At 43.5% G+C, this 22,977-nt stretch overlaps 2 protein-coding genes across 4 annotated transcripts in view; one reads left to right on the top strand and one right to left on the bottom strand.

Moving 5' to 3' along the window:
* PECR (peroxisomal trans-2-enoyl-CoA reductase) overlaps nt 1–3,949 on the bottom strand; it is a 19,385-nt gene extending 15,436 nt beyond the window's left edge. For 2 of the 3 annotated variants that reach the window (XM_064451299.1, XM_064451298.1), the window contains exons 1-2: nt 3,794–3,949; nt 634–767 (exon numbers count right to left, since the gene is read on the bottom strand). In XM_064451299.1, the coding sequence (XP_064307369.1) occupies nt 634–767; nt 3,794–3,908 (249 nt within the window). In that variant the 5' untranslated portion in view covers nt 3,909–3,949. Of the gene's footprint in view, nt 1–633; nt 768–2,350; nt 2,461–3,793 lie in introns of all 3 variants that reach the window. The other variant, XM_064451300.1, reaches the window with a different exon arrangement.
* TMEM169 (transmembrane protein 169) lies at nt 3,884–22,217 on the top strand. Its single transcript, XM_064451297.1, has 3 exons — nt 3,884–4,103; nt 16,118–16,552; nt 18,004–22,217. The coding sequence occupies exons 2-3, from the start codon at nt 16,249–16,251 to the stop codon at nt 18,624–18,626; spliced, it is 927 nt and encodes a 308-aa protein (XP_064307367.1). The 5' UTR covers nt 3,884–4,103; nt 16,118–16,248; the 3' UTR covers nt 18,627–22,217.
* Nucleotides 22,218–22,977: the final 760 nt, after the last annotated feature.

Below are 22,977 nucleotides of genomic sequence, written 5' to 3' on the forward strand. Positions count from 1 at the left end.
GAAGAACCTGGATTAAATACTTTTGCTCTTGATCTTCCAGTTTTATAACATGAAGAAAAAAGAAAACTCAACTGGGATAGTAACAGAATTTGTAATGAGGCACACCTTAAATTGTAACCAAAATTGAAACATGGCTGAAAATAATAATAATACCACCTATGGGGTTTTTTCTTTAATACAAGCAAACTGACAACACAGAGCACTTGGGTCAAGTCACAAGCATTGATTTTTCAAGCCGTGACTTCCTCTTTGAAGGAACCATTCTGAGGTCTCCATCTTCACAAGTTAACGCCCCCTCACTGCTGTCACAAATGTGACACAGAACCATGCTAAGCCAGCTCCAGCTTGGCTGTAGTTTGGAGACCTGCTTCTCCCAGAAATACCTGAAATATGCATGCATGGTCAGAAAAATATTTGCAATTAAAAATGCTTTCTTGCTCAGGTAGCTAACAAATGGCCTTCCCTCGGAAACCACATCTTTATCTAGATCAATTTAACAGTGCTTTACTGCACATCTCTCCTGATCTAAGACACTTTTGAGAGGGCCAGAGAAGACCTTTGGAGATCTGAGAATTTCTACACACAATATACTTTTGACATGTTAAGGCCCAGAACGAGATCTCTAGTCTTTACCTCATCTTCTTTGCGGATATTGCACTGTATGGGAGTCACTCTGGCAGGACTTATGGAAGAAAATGTATTATTCAGTTCTTCTGCAGCAGCTTTTAATCGGTCAAATTTACGAGAGGCAATAACAACACTGCAACCTGTAGAGACAAAATGAAATATCCTTCAGCTAAAGCAGTTAAAATTACAGTTATGCTAGTTTTTTAATAACATCATGGAGATATCTTGTAGGGTGTGTGTTTATTAGTCACTGACTAGAAGATACAGTGTTAAAAGTTCTTGCAAGAGAGAGAAATGACTGATGTCAGGTGCTTCTTAGGAAGAAGATCCCACTGTGCCAGGAAAAGAGCAATCAGAAAAATGTCCACAAGGTTCCCTCTCCTTCCTCCAGAAGAGGAGATAGCCTGTGAGTTGCAGAGTCAGCAAAGTAGCTTTCAGACATCACTTTTGCTGCCTCTGCTCACAGCTGCCTCATTTATCAATTATGCGATTTAAAGATGTTCCAGCAGGTCTTGATTACAAAAAAATGCTTGCTCCTAAAACCACAAAAATAATCTTACTGTATGCCTGGCTGTAATTTAGAGTAGTGGTGAGCAAATGTAACGCTCTGCTTTTTAACCCTACAGAGTCTGAAGGAAAGGACGATAGCCTCACAAGATTAAACCCTATCCACAGACTACAGCGAGCAGGAACAGAGGCTTTCCCATGGCACTGCCACAGACTGTAGAATCCTAGCTCAGAAAGAAGAGGAAAAAGCTAGGCAGGAGCTCATGCCTGCTGTTTTTTTTCAGCATTTGGAGGCAGCAGGACTCTTCAGAGAAAAACAATGCGGGTTCCAAATTAATAGCAAGCACTCACACTACAATCTGTTAGTTTCTTCTGTCACACCAGCAGACTCGGGACAGACTGCTTTAAGGCTTCACCAATTGCTACTACATAGACTAAAACAGACCACATGAAATTAATTCCCAGTGCCAATCCAGGAGGCATGCAATTTTGTATCACGGATAAGCAAGTTACTAGCTTCCAATGCCAAGTAGGCAAGGAGATCTTGCTCCCTGTTCCCTCCTTCCATAATCTCAGCATCCCAGCAGAAGCTATCCCCTCATACCAGCTCTGCTGCTCATCTGCTTTAACACAAGTGAATTCAACACCCTCGGCCAGCTAAAAAAAAAAATGTTAACATCTTGTCAGGTGGGTTTTTTTCTTTGTTACTATTTTACTGAGTGGAATTTGGCCTCTCATGTGATCAAACAAACACCCAAATCAACTCAAAATAACTAGTGGGAGTAAAGAGCAGCAAGCTGTTCATTTGGCTCAGGCTGTCTTGTAAAACTATACATAAAACTTAGAAGAGTTTAATTCTTCCAGAAGGAAGAAGGAAGTGCTGCAGCTACATATCCCTAGGAATGGATAGGAGCTTCACCTTCAATCAGTGGCTTCTTAAAACAACACATGTAAACATATTAGTCTCTGAGGCCTCCTGATGTTTTAAATTAAGTCACCTGCACAAGCACCTGACTAACACAGGTTAGAGCTCATAAAATGGCACATACAATTACAGATTAACACAAAATACTAAATCACAGTAGCACAGTTATATTTATCAACTTAAGTACACACTGATTTAGAATAAGGTCCAATAAAAGACAATATTTTTGCTAAATATGCTACTTGGGGGAGGGGGGATATTCTAACTCACTGAGGAACATCTGGTACTTACTGTACAAGCTGACAATACTTTGCTTATTTTTCTTCACAAAGAATGACCAGATCATTTCCTCATATGGTTGTGGGGAAAAGAGCACAAATTTCTAGATGAAAGGTTTAAATCTGTCCAGAAGGTTTCAAAGGAAACTGGTTATAAAAACAGTATACATCATGACGGGCACTGTCTGTCACTGCTCCTACCAGCATTCTCTGTCCAGCAAGCCCCCCTCCAAAAAAATACAGCCTAAAGTGCAAGGTATACATGGAAATAGTTCCCAGTCATCATCTTGTCAGGATTAGCCAGCAAGTCTGCAGGTAAGGAAGGTTTTTCAGACAAACTTAAGCCATAGGTCTTTCTTCATTTTCTCACACTTGCTGTGTAGAGGTTTGCAGCCTCGTTTTCTGTTTAGGATGTTATGGACATACACTCTTGTTATTTGTATTTTGCTTGAGAAAAATAATGCCGATCAAATTAAGTACAATTTTAAGGTAACTGGGTAACACCATCAGCCAACAGCGTGATGATGCATCTCTTTAAGGAAGCACGTAAGGACACCTTAAAAAACCCAGCAATGCAAACGTAGCAGAACTAGCCCTCACTTCAGCACCACAGAGCTATTGGAAAGCTGGGGCAACAAAGGCCAGAAGAGGCAGAGATGTCTCCCAGCAGACAGTCTGTTTTAACAAAGAAAGTTCTTTACTATGCAGTGAAACGACGTGGTGCACATTTCAACAGCGCAAACCACAGGGAGCGTGGCACCGTGAGGCGTTATGCTTGTGCTGGTATTTCAAAGACAGTGAATCCAGTCACAATAATAAACATTACCCAAAACCAGTCTGATGCAGATGATCCCTACTACTTATGTTGAAACCTGCACAAAAGGTGTTGCAAGGTGGATGACTCAGAAGAGTGCCTTTCACTCCAGATTTTACCACTGTCATTGGCATGGAAAGAAAACCCACAAAGCACCCGCTGAACATATACTTTAACTTCAGGACATTCTGTCACAAGCACTGAAACAGAAGCACAAGCTCTCTGAGCCTACTGTGCAGATAACAGTTCAAAACCATACTACTCTGTAAAATTCAGGTCAATCAGGTAAATCCTCCAGTTAAGTGAGACAAAATCTCGCTTAAGAAGGAGTACGAGAGAAAGGGTCCGAGTTCAACATAACGTCTCTTTGACCGCACAATTTAAAAGGGCACACCCTTTAAGTGCCAGCAGGTCAAAAGGTATAGCCCCACATCAACCTCACCTCGCTATTCGCTGACTCCTGTCACAACGTCCCACCCACAGACCTCCTCACAGAGCAGACCCTGCCCCCAAAACGCACCACAGCGCCCGAGCGCTCCCTCATCCGCCCCCTCAAACTCCATCCCCCGTCTTCACCTCACGCCGGGCCCTGCTCCCCCCCAACGGGGCTCCCCGCGGAGCCCCCCTCACCCCCACGCCCACCTAGAGACAGCAAGTCGGCGGCGATGGCCTTGCCGATGCCGGTGCCGCCGCCGGTGACGATCGCCACCTGCCCGCGGAACAACCCGGCCGCCAGCAGCCCGCGCGCCGCCGCCATTTTACCGCCCCTCCTCACTCGCGTCCCGCCCCTCACACCGCGGCTCGCACAAGGGCCGCCACCGCCACGTGACGCGCGGCCCCGCCCGCGCCGGGGACGGTCAGCAGCAGCTGGTGGCGGTGACCAGAGCCCCGGCGAGCCGGGGCGCTCCGCCTTCCTACGGCACAGGGCAGCACCGGAGCCGGTGGGCGGCAGGTAAGGGTTATCTAAGGGCAGGTTATCCACGGGTCGGTAACGCACGGGTCTCTCCGTCCCCGTGGTGGAGAGACCGTTGGCCGCACCTGGGATGAGGGGTGGGTTCCTTAGGTAACGTCCTGGTGCTTCGGGGTCGCCTCTGCCTGCTGCAGCTGGGGGACAAACCCCCCTACCTCCCAGCCGTGGTCTCATCTGCTTCAAAGGGAAGGTTTTCTCGTATATTTGTGTACCGGTTTGGGTCACCTTCCACAAAGACCCGGGAAGACTCCCTCAGGAGCATGGGGAGCGGAGCCCCGGCCAGCAGAAGTCGGTGTAATGCTCTAAAGGTGTCATAAATAGCAGAGAAAGCTGCTGGTGGGCTCCTGCCAGGGACCCGCGGACGGAGAATCCTCTCCCGAGGTGTGGACTTTGTCGGGAAGAGGCCATGAAGGCTGAGGTGATATCATTTACCATGTCTCTAAGATAGCCATTTTGTGCTAAAATGCCTTCATGGTGGGGTTTTTTCCACTTAAAATCGCCCTCGATAAGCTCGGTATTAATTAATCAGATGACACAGGGACAACCAATGTTATTTTCCTTTCTATCCCACAGTGAAGTGACAGAGCATCTTTGTCCATTGCAGGTGATTTTAACCAGCGCTGATGTGCCCAGGAGCGTGTGTGCGCGTGTTCAGTATCTTTCCAGGCATCTCCTCTGTCCTTTTCAATAGAAGAGATGTTTGAAAGTGTATCTCAATTTTGTCCTGGTATTTTTGCCTTAGGTGAGATGGCTAATGTAAGAAGAGAGTGAGAAAAAAAAATTTGAGAGTCACTTATAAGTAAAGTGAAAGAATCATTGAGTCTGTTTTGGTTTTCTCATTTGTTAAATGGTTTTATTTACTTTTCCCAAAAGATGTTCTAATGTTTAATACTTTAAATCAGAGGCAATTGTAAGATAACATCTTTATCCTGAAGTTTAGTGTGTTTCAAAGGAAGCTATATATCCTCCTTTAAAGGGTAGGGAAGGGGAGGCACGGAGAAGTTAACGGTGTGTCCAGATTCATTCAGTAAAGGGTGACAAGACAGGAATGGACTTCTGCATGGTGACTTAGGCACGTGAGGCAACTGTTATACAACGCTGCCTTTTGGGTGGGTAATGTTTGCAAAATACTTTAATATTTTAAAGCACAGTATTACTTTCTGGAGGCAAAATGTGAAGCACCGTGTGTGACACTGCAATAATTTTTTTTCCCCCTTTTAATCATCTTTCACAATCTGGAGACTCCACAGATCCCAGTAACAGTTTCTGGCTGCCCTACATATTTTAGGCAGGCCATATCAGAGCAATCATTTATTAATCCCAGGGAGAAGCACTTATCTGTGCTAGTGAACTAGATACTCATCTGCTAACCTGCCTGCCATCCCAACTGAGCTGCAGGCTACCAAGGAAAATCCAGCGGGCCTCTCCGCTCATATGACTTGCTTGATTTCAGTGTTGTTCCCAGAGAGCACTATGAAATGATTTTTCTTCCGTGTCAGGATAAATTGCTGGGTTTTTGGAATTTCCTCGATAGCCATAGAAGTGCCATAAATAAGGGGCTGAACACGTGAGTTAAGGTTCTGTGAGTGATGGGTGGGAGGAGAAAGAGGGAAGGCATAAAGACTGGAGAGTAAGGAGGCAAGAAAAGGAGACATCCATTCCTTGGTATTCAGTGGAGGGTAGCCCCTCCTGGTACAAAATCTATCCACAAAGAACAGAGCTGAGATAACCAAAGCTCACAGATATTTTCAGCAAGACAATGGCTTCTATTCACTGTCGTGTGGGTCGCCTTTGAACCAAGGATTCAAAGTGTACCTTTGTGTGAATTGATTTTACTCCAGTGGTTGAAATTTAAAATTATTTAAACTGAAAAGAAGAAAATCTTATTAACTGAAATCGATTTTAGTCTTCTCCTATGCTTGTACTTTCTTATTCACAAAGGAATGTTCATTTCATTTTATTGGTAGCATTAAAACATGTTAGTCTGTCACTACGTGCAACCATACTGGCAAATTCAGTAAGCAGAAGGCTTTACTTACATATTTATGTTATTCTAGAAATTTAATGTTCAGATTCTTAATTTTTATGTGTTAGGAAATAGTGTCTGATTAGACAGCTGATTATTTATTTATTTATTTATTCAGTATGTGTCAGCCTGCTTTTGGAAGAAAATAAATCTGCATTTAAAGCCTCGGAGTCTTCATTTTCATTTTTGAAGTTAAAAACCATCTGATTTTTTTCCTTGTTATATTTATCACTTAAAATATTAACCATTCAAAAATCAAAATGACATGTTTAGGAAAAAGAATTCATCAGTAGTTTTTTTTTCCAGTTGTCAGCTCCTTCAGAGTTGTGGGATTAGCACGTCATTCTTCAACATCTACTTTTTTATTTATAGGTTGAAGAGGAAAACCTAGATTTCCTGTTTTTATAGCTCCCAGATTGGGTCTTGGCTTTGAATGAACTGGTTCAATTTGTTGAAATGAATAGGAAACTCTGCATTTTCAGAGAAGGCTACTTTTGTCAAAACCTGACTTAGCGCTTTGCCAGCCTATGGCTCAGCTATTCAGCTGATGACATCTGCCAGTCCAGTACGCTGCCGTGCTTTAAAAATCCTGGCAGCAATACTTACTGCATTAATAATTCCTTATAGCCTGCTGTCCTTCATGGGGTCTGTGCCCTCCCATAGCTCGTAATCCATGTTGGCAAGGGGGAAGGTCTCAGAGTTGTTAAATACCAACCTGATGTGAGGAAACAGATGGCTCTGAACAGGAGAGAAATCTCTATGGGATCCAAGCCCTGGGAGAGGTATCCCTGGGGACAGCAGTTTCACAAGGAGGTGAGAGCAGAGGAGATTTAATGAAAAGAATCTCGGTGCCAGAAATAAAACTTTAAGATCAAAGTCAATTAGTCAATTTCCGACAGAGGGTTTCTGCTAGTTAGCCTTCAGAAAAAATTCAGGCTTGCACTCCAGCAGCCTCTGCTTTCCCAGAACCTTGCTCTTACAGACGTTGCAGGTTCATATCTTTCTTCTCCTGGAATACCAAACTGCATGAATTATAACAACAATAATTGTTTTTTGCCCCCCCCCCCCCCCCCTTACAAGAAATGCCTGGATTGAGCCAAAAACTAATGAAAACTGGTGTGAGTTTCTGTTCCCTTACCTCTCTGGTCCTTCCTGTGGGATTATGCAAAAGACCTCTTTGGAAATCCCTGCTACTTTCACCTCCTGCCTGTGCATTCTGTGCTGTGGCTGTTTTTCCTTTCATCATCTCTCTCCAGCAGGTGAGAACATTTCTGTTTCATGGCTTCTGGTTCCCATGTCAGAATGCCTCCTGGTCAGCCCCAGCTGATGATCAGGCTCTCAGGTTGAATCATCTCTTTGGGGACTTCCCCTCTGGAAAGGTACTTTGCTCTCAGTGGTATCTCGGGGTTTCAGTCTAATTAGGAGATAATCAGGATTTTGCAATCTTCCATCATTATCCCTAGGAATTTCATTACAGTGATTAAGAAAAATACAGGACATACCAAAGACAGATACCCCACTCAAAGCAGAGTTCGCAGTGATGCAAGGTGTAGAATATCAGCATCAAACTGCCTGAAACTGGTACATAGCTAGACTTTCTAAATAATTGCATAACCTGCTAATACCATACTAATTATACTGAAGCATTCACTTGTCTGCAATTGCAAATGCTGCATTTTTAATACCCTGGCATCATGGATCTGTATCTGCACTTGTATCCAATCGAGAGTCCCCTGAGCCAACTAATTCCTGCTGCTGGAGATACTGTCTAAATATCTTAGATTATATTTACTGTGCAATGCATTAAGCAATCCTGAATCTCTCCCAGGGGAATCTTCCAGTTCTCATGTCTGTGCAGTTTGGCTCTGTAGCAATTCCTGGGCAGTAGCTAGGTGTAACTTGGAGAAAGCTCTGAACTGAAGCCCCCAAATATCTTGCCCAAATAAAAAACACAGGATGTAGTTTGGTGTCAGTATTTTTCAGTTAATCCTTTCCAGACTGGATTTACAATTGACTGTGTTTTCCATTGGGCTGCATGGCTGCAACTTCTTGCTCTCTAATTGCAAGTATTTCTGTGTAGTCTGTCCTGATTTTGGCTGAGTAAAGCACTCAGGTGCTTGATCCTGCCAGGTCAGAGCAGGGCAGGAAAGGAGAGGAGACCAAGATGGTCAGGGATCTTCTGAGTAGAAAGGGAAGACAAAAGAGCCAGAGGTGCTAACACAGGTCCTAGTTTTTAGTTATTGTAAAGGTCAGGCAAGAGTCCAGCATGCATTAAAACATCCTGGCAGAACACTGCATGATTTCCTAAGGAAAGGAAATTGAGGTCTTGCAATCCTTCACTGAAATAACCACCTGCCAGCTAGGTCTCTAGCTAGCTAGGACTGTGGTGTCTTGGGTTAGCGTGAGTGCTTCACACCCACCACTGGTGCTTCATGGCTCTGCGGTTTGCAGTCATAGCAACTCCCAGTGTTTTTTACTTGCATAGGTGTGTGGGTATACACTGTGTAGAGTGTTTTCTCTGCAGTCTGGAAAGGGAAGTGAGGGGCTCAAAACTCACGTACTGCATGCTTGCTCCATTGTTACTTTGTTCTAGGCATCTGCTTGGATGCTTCGAGGAAGCACATCACCAGTTTGACATGTGGAGCAAGCTCCTAGTGCATCTTCCAATCCTGTTTAATATAAAGGCTTCAGACTGGGGATGGATCAGGTATTATACCAATCAAAACAGATGCTAAACCTGATCCTAGCCTAAGGGCACTGCTGTTAAAGCAGGATGCTGGGCTAGAGTTGGTGGGACCCACTTGGTTCAACTGTTCCTATGGTACCATGTAATCCTGCAGTGACCTGGGGTAGGAATTACAATGGGTACCTGCTGTTTGACGGTGCAGGATGGCCTGCTTTGGCAAATGCAGGAGTGAGGGTTAGAGCAGGGGAACAGAAAGAGCATGTCTCCGCTTTATCGATGAGAATTTTTTTCCTCCAAGATTTAGGGACATCTATTAAGTTTATTCAAGATTCTTATCTAAAACACTTGGATTGCCCTTAGGGTTTCAGACAAACCTCTGTTTCCAGGTCATTCTCCTTTTAAAGCTGTGGTTCTATTTAAAAGGTAATGTGCATGTGCCATTCATTGACATCTTTAGCACAGTGTAATAAACCTAAAGAAACTGATCTCATCCCTGTGGAGGCAGTGGGAAGCTTTGAGTCCTTTGTCTCAATTTTTCTTTCTTCTGGCAGTTGGGACATAGAAGTGGGGATACGACAGAGAGACAGCACTCCAGGCTTTCACTCTAAAAAAAGGTAGAACAGTACAGTTCGGGGATTTTGAAAAAGTTGGTATGCAAGAAAATCAATTAGGCATTTCATTTAATATAAAATAAAAATGCGCATCTCTTCTTATATGCTATTTTCCAGCCTTCAGTAGTACTGATCTACACAGCAGTTATTATTCTGTGACATTTGGAAAAGTTACGGAACAGCAGAGGAAAATAAAAAGAACTGATTCATAAAACATACTCTGTAAAATGTCCTTGACTTTTAAAAAAATCCTTTGAAAATGTCATCCAGAAACAATTTAGTAATACTTTGGAAGGCCTCTCTTCACTAATTTTTTTTGTTGTTTTGGCTGTATCCGTAGAATACTGTCAGCAAACATTTGGGTGTCTCATGGAAGGATGGCGGGGAGGACAAAGGGCCTGAGCCATACAGCTTGGCACCAGGACCCAGTGAGCCCTTAACCCACACCAAAGCAAGTCTAGTCTTGCTGCAGCTGCAACTTCAGTGGTGGTCAACCCATGCTGGCTGACACACATCCAGCTTGCATTGCCAGTGGGATTGGTCCAGAAGCTGCTCAGCAGCATTAGTGTGGGGCAATGCTCGCAGGTTGGATATTAGGAAAAACTTCTTCACCGAAAGGGTTGTCAGGCATTGGAACAGGCTGCCCAGGGAGGTGGTTGAGTCTCCATCCCTGGAGGTATTTAAAAGAAGGGTAGACATGGTGCTTGAGGATATGGTTTAGTGGTGGACTTGGCAGTGATAAGTTAGCAGTTGGACTCGATGATCTTAAGGGTCTTTTCCAACCTTAACAATTCTATGATTCTAATGCCACCTGGTGACAGGCAGAAGCCGTATGCCAGTGATAAACCGTAAGGACAGGGCAAACTTGGGTCTGTCAGTGCTTGCCTGCAGAGATTGTGTCGCTTGCTCACTCCTCCCTTTGCTTTTAGCTTAAGCTTTTAGCACCCTCTGCTCCCAAGAGGAAGGCATAGGGCAGGGGGCCTCCATTAGCAAACACCCATGAAGTTTTTGGTGGCATGAGTCATCTTACTGTGTTATCCCCTCTGCTGTGATACTCAGTGCCATCATCTGCTTTTGGCAGTCCAGGTTGAGATGTGCTCCTGCTTGGATGCACACCCAGAGCATGGTCATTTTTCTTGTCTCTTTCTCCAAGAAGTGAAAGTGTCTTAAAGCTTGTGGATTAAGCAGGGAGGAAAAGACGGGTGTGATCTGTTAGTTTTGCTGTTTGCTTTCTGCTTCCTTGCTGGGATAGCATAGGCAGATGTTTCTCTTTGTGCCTCTTGCTATTGTTATACAGATACTTAATGCAGCCTCAAAATTGGCCACTGCCATGAGGGGTAGTTTTTCTCCTCTTCCTTAGACATTCTTTCCTCTAGGAGTAGCTGCATGGCAAAGCTGATGACAGAATCTGTCTGGTTGAAAATCACATTTTGTTTTATTTTAAAATGCAAAAGGGTTATTTTCAGTGAGATAAATCCCTGCCAAGCTCACCGCAAGCTGCACAGATGCTAATACTGATAGGGCGGGGCTGTTCCTGCCTCACCTTCTAATGTGTCATTCATCACAGCCTTGAGTATTTGCTAGATTCAAGTAACTGTGTGATCTAGTTTGAGCTATTTCACCATGAAATGGAGACAGCTGTCGTCTGTTTCAGCAGGCTCTGTGAAAGATCATGTGGAGTCATTTAGGCATTTAAAACAGATCCAAAGCTGTTGAGGGAGGCCTACTGTTTGGCCCTCTCCCAGCATAAGGTCTGAATTAAACGTGTCTTCTTGCATAGGTCTTGCCACATGCTTTTTTTTAGTGTCTGGGCTGCATGTCCTGCATTATACTAGTGTGTTTTGTCATAACGTGGTTGATTGGTGACAGACAGATCTGTCCTGAACATCTGGATTCACCTGGTATCATCTATTTTTCATGTGTACAATCTGCCTGCAGATAACCCCTTTAAAAATACTAGGGATTGGAAGTAATCCTTTGGGTAACATGCATCCTCAGAAACACACACATGCACGTGCACAAAATCAGAGGTAGGGTTGGGTGGAGAAGGAATCAGGGATGGGGAGGCTATGGAGTAAAAGGAGCAGGCAAAGGCGGATCTGTGGCTGGGGAGTCCTCCTCAAGGTGTGTCTCTGGGGTAGATTTCCCCTTATCTCTTCCCCATCCTGGGTAACTCACAGTGCTTTTAAAGCACAGGCTGTTTTTTGTTTCTGCAGATAACCCTGCATGATGTGAGTGAAGACACAGTGCCAGTTGTTCTTATGTGTTGTACATTTTGTGTGACTATAAAAATAAAAAGTGATGCTCCTCACTGCTTACCGTCTACATTTTTTCCTGTCATGTATGCTCTGAGCAGTCATAAAAATGTTACTTGTGCTGTAGCAGGGATTTAAGATCAGGGATTTTATTATCTTGTGGGAATGTTCTTCCTTCCTGTCTGCATTCAAACTGGATAATTTCTCTTCTGTTAGCAGCAAGATCAAGCCCAAAACCAAAGGAAAAAACTTCCTCTGACCTAAATGGTGCGAGGCCAAGCTTTTAGGCTCCTTTTTTTGTGTGTCAAAGACTAATACTGTCATGGGAAGCGTAAGCAGCAGTAGCTTTCCTGCATAGTAACAGAAGACTCTGCTTCTAAAAATTCCTCTACAGAGTGTTTTTGCAGAGCTGCCTCCCCAGGGTTCTCCATCTGTTTTCACATGGAGATTAATAACAAATTATTTGGCTAATAAACTGCTCCCTGCTATCTCTGCGATTTGATCATTTCTTTTCCTTCCCTCCCATGGACAATTATTAGATTCCTGTCTGCTCCTGTGCTTCCACTTGGGAGACATCACTAATATCAGATGCACAGCAATTGTCATACTTCAGCTCCACAGCAAGGCTTTTAAGGGGTGAAGATCTCGGTGTATGGCTGAAAGAGTTAGTGCTGTGGAGTACTGAGGGCTGATTAAAGAACAGGGAGAGGAAAAATAAGCTTTGTGTACACAACTGTGATTTCTGCAAGAGCTCGTTTTTTTATTTGCAGCTACGGAGAAAATATTCCCAGAAAAAATGAGTCTGGGGCATGAACCTGTTTGATTTACCAGCATCCCTAAGGGATGTGGGGCTGATGGTAGTGTTTTGAAGTGCTGTGTTCAGAAGGTCTGGACCAGGTGGCAGAGGGTATTCCAGCTGCTCTATTGGCAGAAACAGATGAGAAAAGAATAAACATCTACTGGGAAAACAGGCTTAAGATCAAGAGGGATCTTTGTGATCTTTCACTCTGACTGCTCCCTAGTACAATCCCACATTAACACCTCTTATGGTCAAGTACTGGTCACCAAACTGCTGCAAAGATACCCAGTCCAGATTTGGAAGTTTCCAGTGACGGGACAACTCTCCACAGTCCTCCATGATGTATATCAAGTGCCACCTACCCACTTTGTTAAAACACCTACCTAACGTCTGCCCTGTATTTCTGTTTTTCAGCTTTTTATCTTACTGCATCCTCCTCTGTGGGATCAAAGGGATCTTCTTCACCATGTTTTTGTTTCTGATGTAGACAGGCTGACATCAGATTTGACCTCCTTATGCCTTAAACAGAATAATCTGTGCTCCTTCACTTCCTTATCCTTGGGACTCTGATGCAGCCACAGCAACAGCGCTTCTTAGGGGCTTGCCCCCCATTGCCCATTACCTCCCCTCAGCTCAGGAGCAAGAGAAGAAACTGAGCTGCCACCACTTGATAACCCTGTTGTTGAGGTGTGTGTTTCCAGTCCTGGTGGTAACTCACAGTGGCAATAGCTGCCGTAGTGGCTGTGGAAACATCAGACATAGCAAAATAATTTAGGTATTATAGGCATCTTCTGGTCATTCACCAGCATCCTGCCTGCCCGGTGAGCACAAGAACTGGACACAGGTTTCCAGTAGCAATGCTATCTGTGCCAGATTCAAAACTAACATCACCTTGCCCCTCCTTGCATAGTCAAGGTTGACGTAGTCCTTAAGGCTTTGGCATCACAACGAGAACTGACATTAGCTTATCATCTACTGTGAGTTTAACCAAGGTCACAGCTGGATAAACTTCTAAGAAAAAAAAGCTCAACCACAAATCTTTGCCTATAGCTTTGGGTTATTTTTAAATGTTACTGGCAAGTCATCCCCTTTTCAAGTCAGTAGAGACTGAGCATGGAACTACAGCCAGGAACTTTGGGAATCTAATCCCAAATCAACTTCCATGTCTCCAGACTTCTAGTAGATCATCCCAGCAGTGATGCTTTTGGCTTCTCTGTGGCTTGTTTTAGGATTTCATAGAGGCAAACCATGAAGTTTTATTTTTGATCCTCAGAGAAAAATGTTGGAACCTATTGTACCTCCTGGATGAATTTGCTACAAAGAATGAGATTGTTCCATAGAATAAATTTATTCCATGGACCCATAGAGGCATTTTTAAAATAACTGAACAAAAGCTTATGTGTAATTCCAATGAATGTGAAGGGATCTCGGAGTCCTGCCAATGCTAACATGTTAAGAGAAGAGCTTGCAATCTTTGAAGTCAGTGGATGGTTTGCTTTGGAGTTAGAAGGGGGAAGTAGAACGCAAAGCATTAGATTTCACTGTGAAGTTTCTTGCATATCCCATTTGTCTTCTAGATTATGGTATGTGAAAAACTGCCTATCTGCACGCTGCTTCCAAACAGATGTAAAGGCCGCATTCCTCAGGTAGACAAGGTACAAGAACCGTATTGAGGAATTGTTTCTCATTAGCTCATTTATAGTTTTTTTGGGGGGTGGAGGTGATAAGATGTTTCTCCCAGAGACCCAAAGCGGGCAAAATTCCCTTCTTCTTCTTACTCCATTCTCTGTTGGGTTCAGACTTTGGGATGGGAGGAGAATGCACAGGCAGTGATCCCAGACGACCCACACACTGAACCATGCTTATTTGGTGCACCAGACTAGGGCATTCATCATCACTGCTCCTTGTCTTTCTTGATTCACTTGATCAAGGGTGGAATATTTAAATCAAGTTGCTTCTATGTAGTTCTCAAGTGCAACACTTGACAATGCAGTGAGCGGACAGTGTTTCCAGTAAATTCAGTGTTTTATAGAGCTGTTTTCCAGTATGTCTGCAAATTTAGGCATACATTTTTGCATGGCAGGTGTAAACTCAGATGGCAATCTAAACAGTCTGTTCCCAGCCATGCTGCAGAGCTAGCCGAGAGATTCCCTGCCCAGTGATTTAGAAGTAGTCCAATTTCTGGGGTATGCTGATTCTTGATTTTTTAAATTCCATTTTATGTGTCTTCTGATCAACAGGGAAGATGTATTTTCTATAATGCAAAAAATAATCTGAATTGTTGAGTTCTTTAAAGCCACATAAAGCCAACCAGCCACAGTCTTAGGTGTTAAAATTATGCAATTAAAAGTTGTGGGCACGTGTGTATGAGTGTACAAGGCATAAACAGTCGATCTAAAGTCTGCAACAAATTTCAAAACAAACCAGCAAAATCTTGGATCTGTGGGAAGGCCAGGACCATACTGCCAAATCTAAAAATGCTCAACTTTTTTCTAGCATCTGTTCAAGTAAAACAGTTTCCCAGCATTGTGTGGGCTATAAATTATGATGACTGTTTCTTAGTTTCCTATTAAAGAAATGACTCAGGTACTAGGTAGAAGCTTAATTACTGGTCATGTGTGAATATTTTAAATATAAACGTTCATGTAAATGTTCAACAGAGCTCTTCAGAGTTGTTAAAACATTATTCAGTGTATTCAGATTTGTACCTAAATACTTCATGAGTACTTGGTACTGTCAGTTACTTAAATGTTATGAAATCTGAGAACCATTCATCCTGCGTCTTCTGTGTTCATAGAGCAGGATTTGTCTGCCTCGATGCATGTTAAATATGTGGTTTTACTTAGGCGGCTTTCCTTGAATGAGGAGTAAAAAACTGAGCCCTTATATTTGTTACAAAGATCTGTGAAGATTTGGGTTGTTTTCCCTGCACATTCAGAAGACCTTTCTGTGGTTTCCAATTCTCTCCCCAGTGAAGTCATCCTAATAGTGATTTTGCTTTAAATCTGCTGTGTATACTACATTTTTAAGGTCTGACAGCGCTACATAATGCTAAATTGGTAAGGTTTGAAACATCATTCATTTTGACATCATTTGATTACTTTTTGTAATATCCTTGCAATGAGCAGTAGGTCAGAAGACACTCAAAATGAGAAAGGTTGGCACTGATATAGACAGGACGACCACAGTGTTCCTGCTGCAGTTGTCTCTAATGTAGGCCAGTCCCTTAAATCAGTCAACTTATTTTTGTCTATGGTTTCATTTCTTCATTCTCGTGCATGTGGACCAAAACTATTGTCTTCTGTTTGTTTCCAGCATTACAGAGGAATGCTAAAATCACCCAGTAAGCTGTGCTTGTTTAATCTTTTCTTATAAATGTTAATACTCTTTCCTTTTCCAATAGCTTTGGTTTGTTATATTTAAAATGGGAATCTGAGAATCAGGATTAGGTGATATTATAAAACATGTATCCAGGTAATAAAATTGATGTTCAAGACAGTAATAAGGATATTCAGATGACATTTAAACCAGTTGGAAGTAACCCTTTATAGGAAAATTCTGGCAATTTTTTCTGGTTGGTTAAAAAGAGACACTTTTTCAGCCTTCTTTCTCATTTTAGGCTGGGAATGGAGTGCATAGTTTGCATGTCAGCAGTGGGACACCTTACCAAAACAAAGCATCCATGGGACTGTTGTCTAATCAATGACTTCTAAGTGCAGGAGCTGCTAGATTGGAAACAAGTGCTACAAGATGCCAAGTGAGGTGCTTGAGAGCAGCAGTGGGATGGAGGAGACCATGCAGAAAGAGAGCAAGTCTGGAAGCCAGAGCCCTCACCACGGCTCCATGAGAAGGGCTGTGGCAACCAGTGTCACCTTTGATGGGGAAGCCACTATGGACCGGAGGAAAAAGAAGAAGAAAGAGTCCCGTCCTGAGTCAATAATAGTGTATCGGTCAGAGAATGAGAACAAGGTGGAAGAAGAACGGGTGGATGAAGAAGGAGGGGAGAGGAGCTCTGAGGAAGGCTCCAAGTTCCTGGGTCAGTCCATGGCAGATGGTATGTATTTCTGGGAACAACCACTCTCCATAAACCTTTTTTTGATGCCAGCATGCACTGAGGTCAAATGGAAGTGACTGTGAGACCAACCCTCTCAGAGACTGCAGGCAAGGAGAGCTTGAGTTCATACATGAAAACGTTCTGAAATAAAAAGCATTACAAGCTGATTTTGTGTGCCTCCTGCAGTTTTTTGCTGAGGTTGGTTGTTGCTGCACTTTTAGTTTTAAATGTGTGTGCTGGTTGAGGTTGATACAGAAAAATGCTGCACATGCTTTAAGCCAATGATGCTGTGATGAAGGCCCTGTCCATGCCTAAAACAAATGCCTGTTAAGTAAAAGGATGGAAGCAGATGGATTTAGTGGTTCTACCTATGACAGGGAGTTTTACTCATCTAGGATTTGCTGTTGCCCTCTGTTTGCATATTCTCAGCACAGCTTCCTGTTTAAGAGTGATTATTTGGCAAGGTCATTGTGGGGCACCTGGGAGCCACTTTCACTTCTGATATCTGTCCTGGACACCTTTGCAGGGAAGAATATGGGAGATAGGTCCTATGGCTAATACTCTTGTGAATCAGCAGTGCAGGCTGAGAGGGGGTTAAATGTGAATGCGTGCTCCTGGTCCATCAGCCATACCAGCCTCCCCCATGATCCCAACCCCTATCCTCATGGCTTATCTGCTGCCATCCTATCTTTGTGGGCCACTTCAAACTGCTCAGCCTCCTTTTAAAAGCCTCTCAAGACCTCCTTCCAAGCTAGTCAGTATTAAGACCAGGAAGAAGCATATTTTAGCCCAATAGAAGAGTTTATGGCCAGTACTACTGCAGGGACCATCCTAAGCCAATGTCACTTGGAAGCTAAGGCAGTCCATTTGTGACTTTACCACACATCCCAACACTTTCCTGTTTGGTGCCTTTGTTGGTCCCTTAAAATGCAAATGTAATTATATGAGAGTTTGTAAGGATTTTCAAAACTTTGACAATTAACTTGCATTGAGATACAGTGCAAATGTAAAGTGAAATATTAACTATTCAAGTATAATTTTGTGTGTGGATGTGCTTATTCCAGAATGAGACTCTTAGTTGTTTTTATCTAACTCACCCCAAGTGTCCATGCTGTTCAGGAATAAATCCATAGGGATACCAGAGAAAATAGGCATACCATTTTTCATTCAGTTACTCTTTCCCATATACTCCTGCAGCACTTCACATTTTGTCCCCAGTGCAGATGCCGGAGCCTTCTCCCATGTGATTTCTGTCATGTGGAATTCCTGTCTTCTCCCTCATCAGCTCTTCTTCCATTTTATTCTGTGATAATCTTCTTTATACTGCATTGCTTCTTGCATTCCATCTTTAGCTAACTCCATACACACTACCTAATTGTCTTTGGGGATTTACACAAAATACTCCATACAGAGAATAAATCTAATGTAGATGAGTTTATCTGTGTTCGTAGGTGTCTGGAACATGCCTTTAGACAGCCGATACGTCACTTTGACTGGAACAATCACCAGGGGAAAGAAGAAGGGTCAGATGGTGGACATCCATGTCACACTAACGGAGAAAGAGCTGCAGGAACTGGCTAAGTCAAAGGAACCTCCTAAAGAGAACGTACCTGAGAAGAAGAAGAAATGTGATGTTGGGCTGGACAGGGGGCCTCACATCGTCCTCTGGACCATCATCTGCCTCCCCATCATTTTTGTAGTGTCCTTCGTGGTTTCATTCTACTATGGAACCATTACATGGTACAACATCTTCTTGGTGTACAATGAAGAGAGGACCTTCTGGCACAAAATCACCTTTTGTCCCTTTTTGATCATCTTCTACCCAATTATAATTATGGTTGTGTCTTTTTCCCTAGGCCTGTACTCGGCTGTGGCCCAGGTAGCATGGTCCTTTGGGTACTGGTGGCATGCTGTTAGGGATATGGAGAAGGGCTTCTGTGGCTGGCTCTGCAGCAAGCTGGGTTTGGAAGATTGTTCTCCGTACAGCATTGTCGAGCTGCTAGATTCTGATAATATCTCAGGTAGTCTCTCTGGCAAGAGCTCTGCACAGGGGGTTGAGACCTCAGCAGTCTGAGCCTTTTTCCTGGCTGACTATTTTGGTCATATGTGAGTGGTTTTCACCTAGAAAATAACATGCTGATTTTTTAAACGTGTATATATATATATATTTAAACACAAACTTAATGAATAAAATATTGGGCTGGGAGTGGCCTTTAAATGTCACAGAATGCAATCGTGCTAGCTTCACATGGTCTGGATGGGGAGGTGCATGGCTCTCCAAGGATTTGTCATCTGTTTTAGCTAATTACAACTTCTGGGAATCCAGGTCTGTGGGGTTTGGGCTGTTTGTGGGGTGGCAGAGATATACACTGAAAAGTCCACTTCTGTAAAGTTAGACTTTACTTTTAGGGAATGAGACATAACAGTGACCTGTCAATTCAGTGAAAAGAAGTCTCTACTCGGGGGATGACCTTCAGGAGCTAGGAAATCATTCAGAGGTGAAGGCTAAATTGCAAAATGTAATCTTCCTGCAGTTTTCCTAGAAAGGGTCCTCTTCCAGTCCTTCCAACAAGTGCAACAAACCTTCCAGGTAGGCTAACTGCTTAGACACTGTTGGAGTTTGAAAAACAGACCACTACAATAGTTGTGCCCAGCCTTTCACTGGGAGAGGACAGCACAGCCTCTGACAAAGGCACGTGACCTCCACGCTGACCTGAAACACACCCACCACATGATGGAAGAATAGGGCTTTCTCTGTGGTGCAGTGCACAGGTCACCAGGCACCCTCAGGAGATGGTAGCTGCACAGATAGGTGCTTAGGACACACCTGCATTTGATATCTTGATAGGTCCACTGTTAGGAAGGAATGGACTGCAAGAGTCGTATGCAGTGTGCAGCTCAAACAGTTGCATTATAGGGAAGAAACATCTGCTCTGAGGAAAGGTGATGAGTTTGCATGTGACTGCAACGCAAGTGTGGACTGGCGGCACCTGTATTTAGGGAAGTGGAGTGGAAGGTGCTTGGGATGGGATAGACTCACTGAAATAGTCATTCTTTTTTTCACATTGCTGTTATGGAAAAGCTGCTGGACCTTCCCTTTCAGAACAGGGGTGTCCCTAAGCCTGTCTTTTTGTGCCAGTGCAAACTGCATTGGTGTCTCAACTCTGGAAATCTACATTCCCCATACACTCCTGGTTAATTATATGAAAGAACAATGGATTAGACATCCTCCTCCCCTCGTGTCTCATTTTCATAATTGTTTACCCTCCTTTTGGGACTTTGCATGGCATCTTAGTGGGCTCCCACACCAGGCTGAGGTGGCCACAGTAGGCTGGAGAAATTTAAATTGTCTCTAAAAAAATGGCTAGCAGAAAAGTTATTTTTCTGGATTGACTCTTGTGGTTTTGGCCTGAGGAGGATATGATGAAAATAAAAGAAAGGTATTATGGACTGGAATGGGGACTTAGTTACACATCTGAAACATGTTTGATTTTCTGAGTGCTCTAGTTCAGCTGGTGCTGCTAGAAAGTCTGGCTCAGCCCCAACCCAGAGGAGCCCACCATTTGCATGCGTGTAGGTAGATAATTTGTAGTGTGCAGTCAGTCAGGCTGCACAGTCACTCATGTCTGTATAGGTGTTTCACTTCCCCAGTCTCCCTACCAGAAGGGGAGCTGCTCTAGTTTTAGAATGGCGAAGAGAAGCATTCAGAAGATGGATTTCACAGCAACTAATGCTTCGTGTTGCATTTCAGGGATAGGGTTAAGACTACTGACTGGCTGTCCTGGTTAGGACATCTGGGAACCTGTGACATATAGAAAAGTCCATCAACGCTCCAGGCCTGACACTGAGAAATAAGTAAAAAGTCCCTGCTGCATCCTTAGTCCAACTCTCTGGAAGGTCCAGCCAAAGCAGCCTTTTAGTGCTGGCTTGAGGATTAACAGTGAGTAGTGTACAAGCCAAATATCCAGAGCAGGCTTGGCCCCCACTTTACAGGTACAGCCAGGCTGTGTTTGCTGCTTCCTGATGCACAGCTTTCAGTTTTTACTGGCTAAGTCTTTAAAGGCAATGACCAACTTCCAGGAAACAGGAAAAAAACAAAAGACCCCAACCTGTGAGGGAATGGCAGGTAATTCAGTGGGGTTCAAAGAGGCTGACATATGCCCAGGACTGGTTCAAGCAGTGAAATGCCTTTCACAGGGCTGTTTCAGTCAGGAAGCTTGATATGCCTCTGAATTAACAGAAACTGAGAATAGGTCATAGAATTCTAGAATCATAGAATAGTTTGTGTTGGAAGGGACCTTTAAAGGTCATCTAGTCCAGCCACCCTGTAGTGAGCAGGGACATCTTTAACTAGCTCAGGTTGCTCAGACAGCCATCCAACCTGGCCTTGAAAGTTTCGAGGGATGGGGCATCTACTACCTCTCTGGGCAACCTGTTCCAGCATTTCATAACCCTCACTGTAAAAAATTTTCTTCCTTATATCTAGCCTAAATCTACCCTCCTTTAGTTTAAAACCGTTACCCCTTGTCCTATGGCAACAGGCCCTGCTAAAAAGTCATGCCAGTCCTGGCAGTCTGCAGTGACCCAGCGCAGCCAGTCTGCTTAATACTCCACATGGAAATCACAGGCTCCCACATGGCTGAAGGGTGGGAAGAAGTGATGCTTAACAAGCATTAATGGGAAGGAAGGCCTGCTGGCAAGTGTTCTCACGCTTTGCCTAGAGGGACACTGCTGGCATGAAAGGGTTGGATTGTCTATCTTGGCCCCAACATGCAGCGAACAAGTGGGTTTGGGGGAAGGATGGCTGGCAAGTGTGCATTGCTGCAGAGGGAGAAAACCCCATTCAGCCATCCCTGCCAAACAGCAGCTGTTCAAGGCTAGACGAATGGGGTCAGTAGCACAAAGAGCCTTCACTTACAGAGGCCTCGAATGATAAATACTAGCTCATTACAGAATACAGCCATGTGAAATGTCTGCTGGGCTGCAGGATTTGCTTTCAGACTTGCAAACAGCCTGCCAGAGCGGAGACAAAACCAGATCTGTGCCTCTTACTGCTATGTAAACACAAAGGAGCATCAGAGAAATCATATTACCCTCCCTCTGCCATGGCAGCTATGCTTCTGGGTTTGGAAGCCGCCTTTTCGGGGATATACTGAAACACTCCATCGTGTGTTTTCTACTTCTTTACACTTAACCAAGCTTGCCTGTGCTCCTGCCGAAGTCAGGGTGTTCTGCCATTGATTTTGGTGGGGGCTAGTTTAAGCTTGGGGTTAGTTCTGGTGCTATTTGTAAAAGTTTTATTCAAACTTTTCTCAAAACAACTCTGGATAGCTTTCTCTCTTGCCCATATCCCCCAAAGCGGTTTGCCTGCTGCAAAATATATAATCATAATCACTTGTTGTAATAGAAAAAAGCACAAATTTTTGTCTTGTTCTACCCTTGCTTTCAGAAACTCATGAGTAATTTCTGCTTATGTGCCACTGTCAAATTGCAGGGAATTCCAGTTATTCTGATTGTCGAGTGTGTTTCTGGCTACTCTAGTCTGGATGTTTTTTTTTTTAAGTAAAGATAATGTGTGTTTGCTGATTATTATTTTTAATTGCATCCCCTTTTCCCATCCTTGCTGGCCTGGGTGGAGAATAAAGATGTACGTGGCTTTAGAAGAGTGTTGCTCTCATGCTTCTTCTTGACTTTGTGTTAAAAACAGTGCTGTGGGATGGACACAGTCATTCTATGCTGATAACTGATTACAAGTCATTGTCTTTGAAGACTCACTTTAAAGTGTGTCTGAAATGGGTCTAAGTTTTACCTCTTGTTAACCTGTCCCTGTCCAGAACTGTTGTATCTCTGGGCTCTAGGTTTCTTTTTTTTTTTTTTTTTTTTTACTTCATAGCACTCAAATGAAAACTTTTTGGTTTAATTTCACTCAGTGGGTATCTCTTTAGCTTTAGCCCCAAGGATCTGTAGGGAGGGACACACTTCCATACCAAAATAGGAAGTACATTTAACTCTACAAATATGGCCTGTGTGTCTGTGACTTGGAGCTGCTATTTACAGCTGTGCTGGGAAGATTTCTTACAGCACTTAAGTACTCCAGACATGGTTCTGTTACAAGTCAAAGGAGAATCCACCAATACAGTTCTTCAAGGTGTCTCAAGATTAAATGACACCTTTGGTGTTCTCCCACATGGTCTTACTACAGTCCTACCCTCCGGCTAGCACAGGGCAGATGCTTATTTGCATTTTCTTTCTTCTAAGGAGATGTGTATCTTTGGAAAACCCAAATGAAATTCCTAGCTGAGGGCTAGCACAGCTTCAGTGTAACAGCTCTTCGAGCTGAAAGGCTACCTTTGGCTGATTTCCTCAGACAGGCAGTGTGATGTCCAACACAACAGCTGGAAATACCAGGAAGGTGCTCTTGACGT

The sequence above is a fragment of the Phalacrocorax carbo genome, chromosome 5 (genome assembly GCF_963921805.1).
Source record: "Phalacrocorax carbo chromosome 5, bPhaCar2.1, whole genome shotgun sequence".
Classification (NCBI taxonomy): Eukaryota; Metazoa; Chordata; class Aves; order Suliformes; family Phalacrocoracidae; genus Phalacrocorax; species Phalacrocorax carbo.